The sequence below is a fragment of the Hibiscus syriacus genome, unplaced genomic scaffold, assembly GCF_006381635.1.
Source record: "Hibiscus syriacus cultivar Baekdansim isolate YM2019G1 unplaced genomic scaffold, ASM638163v2 tig00109991_pilon, whole genome shotgun sequence".
NCBI lineage: Eukaryota > Viridiplantae > Streptophyta > Magnoliopsida > Malvales > Malvaceae > Hibiscus > Hibiscus syriacus.
The window spans coordinates 70,100-79,222 of record NW_024062551.1 but is presented as its reverse complement, the minus strand read 5'-3'; the positions used below and the strand labels follow the sequence as shown (position 1 = coordinate 79,222).

General features: G+C 38.4%; 2 protein-coding genes across 2 annotated transcripts; both read left to right on the top strand.

The window, feature by feature from the left end:
* Positions 1 to 2,227: 2,227 nt before the first annotated feature.
* Positions 2,228 to 5,267, top strand: LOC120212009. The gene is made up of 4 exons (XM_039210449.1): positions 2,228 to 2,614; positions 2,686 to 4,182; positions 4,274 to 4,708; positions 5,004 to 5,267. The coding sequence occupies exons 1-4, from the start codon at positions 2,228 to 2,230 to the stop codon at positions 5,265 to 5,267; spliced, it is 2,583 nt and encodes an 860-aa protein (XP_039066380.1).
* Positions 4,219 to 8,780, top strand: LOC120212025. The gene is made up of 4 exons (XM_039210461.1): positions 4,219 to 4,708; positions 5,004 to 6,759; positions 7,353 to 7,578; positions 7,667 to 8,780. Exons 2-4 carry the CDS (start codon positions 5,290 to 5,292, stop codon positions 8,239 to 8,241), a joined length of 2,271 nt encoding a protein of 756 aa, XP_039066392.1. The 5' UTR covers positions 4,219 to 4,708; positions 5,004 to 5,289; the 3' UTR covers positions 8,242 to 8,780.
* The last annotated feature ends 343 nt before the right edge of the window (positions 8,781 to 9,123 follow it).

Here is a 9,123-nt window from a genome sequence, read left to right as displayed (position 1 = left end):
GGGTGATATGACGAGTGTACCGGCCTACATCATCGTGTCTGAATCGTAGACCAGTGATTAAGCAGAACTCCTTCCGCCCAAAACAAGTATACACCGGTGGAAAATGAAACCATATCTCTTCCTCACCACGTTGTATACTGTCGGGTAGATCGCTAGTCATGGTCTGAAGCCACAAATGGGTCAAATTAGCATCTCCACCCGGATGCTGTACTCTCAGCCATGGCCCGAAGCAGGTTTCCTCAAATAATTTTCTTTGTGCAGGTGAAAGCTTTGAAGCAATTGTAGTGGCTAGACTAACTTTATTCCTTAATGTCAATGAAGCCGAAAAAAATTTATACAAAAACAATAAACATACAAAGTTAGATATACCAAAAACTACACCGTGAAGATATACCAAAAACAATAAACATAAAGAGTAGTAGTTTATTATTGAAACTAAAATTTGCAACACTGTTTTGTCTGTTGGTTGAAATGAAAATCGCAACGAGAGAATCGCAATGCGAAATGAAAATCGCAATGCGATTTTGGTTTCGCGTTGCGATTATCTCGTTGCGATTTTCATTTCGCGTTGCGATTCTCTCGTTGCGATTTTCATTTCGCGTTGCGATTTTCATTTCTCTCATTGCGATAGTCATTTTCGTGTTGCGATTTTCATTTTCATGTTGCGATTTTAAGTTTAGAAGTTATTCTTCTTCTGCAAATTGAAACTTTAATGGATTGCATTACTTCAACCAAAAGACAAAACAAAGACAAATACTAACTTCACAGGGTTAAAGACTAAAAAATTTAACAGTATTGGCAGCAATCGAATGAATTTAATAAGAAATCTAAGTGAAATGATTAATCTATTATTGAAATTACCAGTAAACTTATCATCAATTTCAATATGAAAAACCTAAAATAATGCAAAAATTTCAAAATAAAAATAATTAAAAAAATAACCTCGGAGGTTGATTTTCCATTTCTGAATGATTGTGAGGGATTTCTGACCGTGAATGGTTGTGAGGGATTTCGCCGGAGATGGGGACGGATTTCACCGTAGAGAGTGAGAGATGGAGATGGAGATGGGACTGAGTTGTGATTTTAGGTTTTAGGTTATGAGTTACGATTACGGGATATACTGTGGACGGTTCAGTGTTCCGATAATTAATATTCGTGTTTGGAATTTGAAAAAAAATATGCGTTAATACGAATGACGCTATGTAAATCGCATTGCGATAGTCAGATTCGCATTGCGATTTAGGAAAATCGCAACGCGAATTTGGGAAATCGCAATGCGATAGTCAAAATCGCGTTGCGAATCTGGAAACTGATTTGCGATACCGGAGATCGCGTTGCGAATTATCGATCGCATTGCAATTTAGTTGGTCATTTTGGTAAATCTAAAAAAATTAGTTAAAATCGTATATTATAAGACATTTTTGGTTATTGAGATTATTTTCTCTATAATAAAACCTTTCCATTTACCTCCTCCCAATTTTTACCGGTTCCAGCAAATAGAGAGCCGCACAACTACCCCACACCTCTGATATCAATTCAAGATCCCAACCGTCCACCACTTTCAGAATAGCCGATCGTGGCCGTTCCTGGATCTCCTAGTTTTCCAAGAAAATATCGATCCGTATTAAATTAATCAGGCAATTTTAAAACAAGATCTCCACCGCAAGTTCTAAATCTGAGGGTTAATAGAGTGCCACGTATCTGAATCGAGGAGCCCAAGTTTAGCATACATATATTTTACCAATTTTTCCCCCATTTTCTCATTTGGTTACTCTTGTGAAACCGAAGGAAAGTGTAGACTCGTCCCCTCTCTCATGGTAAAAATAAAAAAGCAAAAAAAAAAAAAAAAAAGAATTTCAGAAAACAAAATTTAACTTGGAATTAATTTTTAAAAAATCCGACAAATCTATTAGGGATTTAGGGTTCCAACTCGCAATCCCTAGATTCCAACCCTAGCCCAAACTAGTACCCTTGATACCCACGATTCGGCGGAGAAATTGATGTTCTTTTTCTGCACTGATCCAGGTAAGTAATGCTGATTGTTTGATTTGTTGAATAAGTAGTCTGAATAAACGTATATTGAGATTGATAGCTGAATTTATGGGGATTTTTCAACAAAAAAATCGTTATTTTAGGTGCAATTTTGGTTTTACAGATCTGAACATGTTTGATGTAAAGGTGAAAATTGGGAAATTCGGTTTTTCCTGTTTGGATTGAGGGTTTATTGATGGAAAATAGAATAGGAAACTCTCATGGAGCGGAAATTCCTAAGAAATCAAGATCTCTGGATCTTAAGAGTTTGTATAAATCTGGTGATTCAAAAGAGTCTTCTAAGAATAGGAGTTTGAAGAGGAAAGAAAGGTCACAAGAGGGTGATGGTGAGAAGAGGAGTAACAATAATTCCAAGAGAAAGAAGAGTAGGAAATCTCTTCCTCTCAGTAGTTTTAGAACCGTCGTCCATGATAGCAATAGTAGCAAGAGTTTAACTGAAGTGTATAATGGTGGGCTCAGTTCAAGGTTGCATGATCCGGGAAGTTTGAATAAGTTGGGCTTCAGTCAGAAATCTAAGAATGGTAGCAGTGTTGATGATGTTTCAGTTAGTTTCGATAGAATGGTATGGGGATCCCAAAGCGTAAGCGGCGGTTTGTGGGGCGGAGCAAATTTGAGGATGGTCAATTATTGAAGTTGGCAGGGCGATCTACTAGTAAAGAAGTTGTTAATGAGGAAGTGAAGTTAGCTAGCGAAGACTCTGGCACCCAGAATATGTCTTTGAAGGTTAAACAGGAGAAGATTATTGATGATTTTAAGGAGAACCGGAGCAGTGAGTCAAGTTCAATTCAGCATTTGAAGGAAGAAGATGGTATTGCTGGTTACTCAGCTGTAAATGACGACGAGTCTTTGCAAAAAAAATCACGGAGGATGCCTAGGAAGAGGAAGGATTCAGTAAAGGGTGATAAAAGTGTTGCTAACAAGGTTGAGAGTTCAGTCAAGGCTTGTGATGCCTTTCAAGAAGATGAAGAGAATCTTGAAGAAAATGCAGCAAGGATGTTATCATCACGGTTTAACCCAAATTGTACTGGTTTTTCTTCAAACAGCAAAGTTTCTGTGTCACCATCTGATAATGGATTATCTTTTCTTGCATCTTCTGGTCAGAATGCTAGGCCAAGGTCTAAAAATTTGTCTGGTTCTGAATCTGCTTCTGCCGATGCTTCTGGTAGGATATTGAGACCACGGCAAAGTCATAAAAAGAAATCCAACTCAAGGAGAAGGCGCCATTTTTATGAAATTTTCTCTGGAGACTTGGATGCACACTGGGTGTTAAATCGAAGGATCAAGGTGTTCTGGCCTTTGGACAAGAATTGGTATTATGGCCTTGTCTACGACTATGACAAAGAGAGAAATCTTCATCATGTAAAATATGACGACCGTGATGAGGAATGGATAGATTTACGGAATGAGAGATTCAAGCTCCTGCTTTTTCCCAGTGAACTTCCCTACAAATCTCAACGGAAAAGATCTTGGCGAGATAGAGGTTCTGATGATAAAATCAAGAATGTGAAGCTCAACAAAGAGAAGGGTAAGAAAAATTTCATGACAGAAGATGAGATTGCTAATGGGAACTATATGGATTCTGAGCCCATCATCTCCTGGTTGGCTCGCTCCAGTCATCGTGTCAAATCCTGCACTTTGCGTTCGGTGAAGAGACAGAGAAAATCTGTTTCATCTCTTAGTTCTCCTACTCAACCATTTTTGTGTAATGATGCTATAGATGAAAATGGTTGTCCTTATGGAGGTTCATTGAAGGGAAGTAAAATTAAATTGTTCAACACCACTGCATTATCGGACAGAATGGTTGATAGCAGAAGGGTTGAGGGTTCTTCCTTGGATAGCACTAGTTACCCTAACAAAAAACATCCTATTGTATATTTTAGAAGGCGTTTTCGCAAGATGGATAAAGTGTTGTGTCAGGCTTCTAAAAGCAATTGTATTGGCAGTAATGTGTCTGAAGCTATTGAAGCTATTGAAGCTATCACATCTCTTGGCTGTGTTGATGAATTTCAGTATTTGGGTGTACTTGATGCTTGCACGGGATGGTTGGATCCTGAACGAGATTTGTTGCTTAGTGATAAATGTAGGGCAGTTACAATTGAATATTTCATTGATACATTCAAAGCAATTCAGGTTTGGGTTGAGCGTCCCTGTGCTCTCTGTCTCAGATAACTTATTTGGTACAAATAGCCTTTGGCTGCTTCGTACTTTGTTGTTACTGCAGTGTGGAATGGTGATGACTGTCTGGCCAATGGTTCACATGGAGATCCTTTTTGTTGATAATGAAGTTGGATTAAGGTTTTTCTTGTTTGAAGGTTCCTTGAAAAAGGCTATAGCTTTTGTTTTCCAGGTCCTTATGGTATTTTATCGACCTACTGAGCAGGGGAAGTGTCCTGATCTGCAGTTGCCTATAACTTCAATCAGGTTCAACTTTTCTTGCTCTCAAGATCTTAGGCGGCAATTTGTCTTTGCTTTTTACAACTTCCATGAAGTGAAGCATTCAAAATGGATGTTACTGGACTATAAGCTGAAAAGACATTGTCTACTTAATAGGCAACTACCTGTGTCCGAGTGCACTTGTGATAACATTAAGGCTCTTCAGAATGGAACTAATCAGCTACTTGGTTCTCCTGCTTGCAAAGACTCCTCAACAGTTGAGGTATGTCTATTCTCCATGTGACTTTGGTACTATAACCTCAATGGTGGTTTTCTTGTTTGTTTTACTTATGATTGCATGGAAATACTTAAATTATCTTTTGCTTTTCCCCTAAAAACCACACTTGCCAATGCCTCAGAAAAAACTCCATTTTGTTTTATTTTTTAATTTTTAGCTTTATGATGTGTCATTTTTGGTCATTTAACTATCAACCATGAGTGCTGGTGAGTTTTACAATTGCTGTACAGTCACTTGTGGTGGGTATTAAATGGTTTGAAATTTGTTTGTTGTTGACCAGGGTTTAAGGAGGAGAAAGTATAGGCCAGGTATCAGCCATATGGGTGTCTCCAAAGAATCTAGTTTTCTGGGAGTTGGCCAGTTTTCTTGCAATTCTGAGAAGCATAGAAATCTTCCTCAGTTTGCCTTTCCTTTTGGTGCTGCCCTACTTTCTTTCTTAGTTTGCATCTTAAGCTACTTATGGAACGTAGTCTTTCTTGCATCAGCTTTCGCGATCATGACTCCATTGAGCACCAGGAAGCTCTGGGAATTTGTTGTTGGATGACAGTTGTAGTAGAGATGACTGTATGAACAATTCTGAAAATAGTGTAGAAAAAAATCTGAAGGGTTCATTAAAGGATGTTGCTTTTGATGCTGAATTAATAACTCTTGGTCTCTCTGTTTGTGGTAATTTATGTCTGAAGAAGTCCTCACAGAAGTACAGAAATGGTGATCAAATCGTTGATGGAACTTCTGCTAGCTCTCATGAACCTGAAGAAATTGGAGCCATAGCCATTGGTTCATTACCGAAGCAACAGTGTGACCTTTCAGAGTCTCGGCAACTTGATTTGTCATCAAAGTCTCCAGTTAATGGTAATAAGAAGAATGGAAGCGGTTGTTCTGTTTTGAATGGTATTAGGGTTGAGATTCCACCCTTTGATCAATATGGAAAGCATTTTGACAGTGAATTACCCTGTACACAGCAGTCTGCTGATTTGATTTGGAGTATGACGGGTGGTGTTATCCCAAGTCCTAATCCTACTGCTTCTAGAAGTACATGGCATCGAAATAGTAGTAGTTTATCAATTGGTTATCATGCTCATGGTTGGTCAGATGGAAAGGCTGATTTCTTCAACAGTAACTTGGGAAATGGACCTAAAAAGCCACGAACTCAGGTATCATACTCGATGCCCTTTGGAAGCTTAGATTACAGCTCAAAAAATAAAGGCCAGCAGCAGAGAGCCCTTCCTCACAAGCGAATTAGGAGGGTTAATGAGAAGAGATCATCTGATGTTTCTAGAGGCTCCCAAAGTAATTTGGAATTACTATATTGTGATGCAAATGTACTAATTACTATTGGTGACAGAGGATGGCGAGAATGTGGAGCGCAGGTTACGCTAGAGCTCTTTGATCATGATGAATGGAAGCTGGCTGTTAAAGTGTCAGGGTCTACAAGGTACTCTTACAAGGCACATCAGTTCCTGCAGCCTGGATCCACCAATCGTTTTACACATGCTATGATGTGGAAAGGAGGGAAAGATTGGATCTTGGAGTTCACAGACAGGAGTCAGTGGGCTCTTTTCAAGGAGATGCATGAAGAGTGCTACAACCGTAATTTTCGTGCTGCTTCTGTGAAGAACATTCCTATTCCTGGGGTTCGCTTAATAGAGGAATATGATGAAAATGTGACGGAAGTGTCATTTGTTCGTTGTTCTTCAAAGTACTTCCGCCAGATTGAAACTGATGTTGAGATGGCTTTGGATCCATCCCGTGTTTTATATGGCATGGATAGTGATGACGAACAGTGGATTTCGAGAATTCGCAAATCTTCAGAAAGTGATGTGAGTAATTCTTTGGAATTTTCTGATGAAATGTTTGAGAAGGTTATGGACATGTTTGAGAAGGCTGCATATACTCAACAGTGTAGTCAGTTTACTTCTGAAGAAATCCAAGAGATCATGGCTGGAATTGGGTTCTTGAACGTAACCACAGCAATCTATGGGCATTGGCAACAGAAGAGGCAGAGACTTGGAATGCCTTTAATTCGTCATCTCCAGGTATCTTTGAAAACCTTGGTTTTCTTTTCATGCATTTGTTTCTTTTAGTAAATGCTTTTTAGTTTTACTAGCAGATTGAAATTGTCACCATCTTTTGGGTGCAAGGTCACCTGAAGTACTTGTTTCTGCACAGATGTATTCAGTAGTCTAAATGATGTTAATTTATTTCCTTATTTATATGTAATTTCTTCAGAAACACGTGTACTTGCCATCAAGAATTCAAGATCCTGGAAAGGAAAAACCGAAAATCTGTGTTAATTATTGCTCAGTTATTTCAGTATCTAGTTTTGTTGTTTGTTTCAGTTATTTATTCATTTACTTCTTTCTTTTTAAATCTAATTACTATCGAGTCTATGATGGGTTGTATGAATTGTATTCCATCTATTTCCTATCCTTTTCAAGAGCCTGAAGAATTCTCAAATTCATTTTTCAAGGCTCTGATTTTACCTGACAATTTACTATGTTACCGCGGTTTGTTCATGCGTTTGTTTTCTTGAATATTTTATGATGTCAACTTATTTTAAACAATATTTTGCTTTTTATTAACGAGGCCTTTCATTCCTATCAAAAAAAATATTTTGCTTTTTATTCAGCTGCCATTGTGGGAAAGGTACCAACAGCAAGTGAGAGAGTGGGAGCAAGCAATGTCTAAAGGTAACTCTAAAGCCATTGAGAAGCCACACATGTTTGCTTTCTGTATGAAACCCCGGGGACTGGAACTTCCGAATAAAGGGTCCAAACATAGATCCCAGAGGAAAATTTCTGTTTCCGGTCAAAACCAACATGCCTTGGGAGATCACGAGGGTTGTCATTCTTTTGGTAAATGTTCTTTACATTCTCACTTTATTCTTTTTATTTATTTTCGATGTTTCCCTTTGCAAACTGAATTCATTTGTTGTCATTTCAGGCAGAAGATCAAATGGGTTCCTGTTTGGGGATGAAAAGATTCTATATCCCGCGCATAACTATGATTCTTTCGAAGATTCTCCACTGTCTCAAGTTTCACCGAGGTTATTTTCACCGCGAGATGTCGGTAGCATGGGATACTTCCCGATGGGAAGTGATAGGTTCAATAAGAATTATCTCCATAAACTTCAAAGAAGCAAGTCAAAGAAGTATGGAACTTTTCTGCCATTGAATGAAGCACAGATGGTGGATTCATACAATCAGAGGCTAATGGGCAAGAGAAATGGAATTCACAGATGGAACAGGGACTTTCTTGAGTGGCCAAGCCAGCGGCATTACCTTCCTGGTGGCTTCCAAAGGCAGGGTCCAGCACATTGGGATAACTCTGATATCGACGAGTTCACATTGCGTGATGCATCTAGCACAGCGCAGCATGCATTTAAAATGGCCAAGTTCAAGAGAGAAAAGGCGCAGAGATTGCTTTTCAGAGCAGATCTTGCAATTCACAAGGCTGTGGTTGCTCTCATGACTGCAGAGGCAATTAAAGAATCTTCCAAGGACTTAAAATGGTGGTGACGGGTAGAAGAACAACCCGATGAAACTTGGAGAGTGTTGACTGAATGAAATTAGCCAGCACCATTCAGTTCTTGAGCTGATGAAATACGTAAAGAATCAAACATTCTTTTCCTCGAAATGGTGGCTCGGAGTTTTGATTGGTTGATTAAGCGTACAAGTGCCAACACGAAAGCTCTACTGGCCTCCATATTTTCTTTCTAATCCTAGCAACAGGTTACACAGTAGTATAACCGTTGTTTTGATTCTTCCGGTAAGTGGTGTATGGAATTTTGGCAGGTGATATTTGTACAGAATTTTCTTTTTTTTTTCCCGGTCCATGACGTCGTAGCTCGATCGTTTTTTTTCTCCTCTTAGCCTGGATATGGTCATATCGCAGTAGAACAGGTTAGCTCAAAAAATACAAGCATGTCTTTTGGAATCAGATCGATGTTTCCCTTTGTGATTGAAATGCTTGGAATTTGGCGCATTTGTTAGGGATATATGTATGAAAACAAAAGTCTACATCTGAATTGAGAAACAAAAATTGCTTCAAGTATCATCATCATCATCATCATTATCTTAGAACATGTTCACTGAGATTCATTAGAGCCACAAAAGGAGTCATTTCTTGGTTTGGCTTCCCCATTGTTGTGAGATTGTTTTATTTGGAAACCCCATCCCTTGGGGTGAATATTCATTTGAATCGAGTTAAAAAATTTTGAGTTGCTCGAGTTGATGAATCTTATTTACAATTTTGAAATTTTTCGGAGTCTATTTGTTCGAATTTTTTATTTAAATTTAATCGTAAATTTTTGTTATGTTCTGGTTTTGATTTTATTTTGAACAGTTCTTGTAATCATATACAATGATATATGTATATCATGCAAAGTTGAGTGATTCGAT

Excerpts from the sequence above, each read along its gene's own strand:
- LOC120212009 (XM_039210449.1), top strand. The coding sequence starts at position 2,228 with ATGGAAAATAGAATAGGAAACTCTCATGGAGCGGAAATTCCTAAGAAA. Across the intron at positions 2,615-2,685 it reads CAGTTAGTTTCGATAGAATG|TTGGCAGGGCGATCTACTAG; the intron begins GTATGGGGATCC and ends CAATTATTGAAG. Across the intron at positions 4,183-4,273 it reads ATACATTCAAAGCAATTCAG|TGTGGAATGGTGATGACTGT; the intron begins GTTTGGGTTGAG and ends TTGTTACTGCAG.
- LOC120212025 (XM_039210461.1), top strand. The coding sequence starts at position 5,290 with ATGAACAATTCTGAAAATAGTGTAGAAAAAAATCTGAAGGGTTCATTA. Across the intron at positions 6,760-7,352 it reads CTTTAATTCGTCATCTCCAG|CTGCCATTGTGGGAAAGGTA; the intron begins GTATCTTTGAAA and ends CTTTTTATTCAG. Across the intron at positions 7,579-7,666 it reads CGAGGGTTGTCATTCTTTTG|GCAGAAGATCAAATGGGTTC; the intron begins GTAAATGTTCTT and ends TTGTCATTTCAG.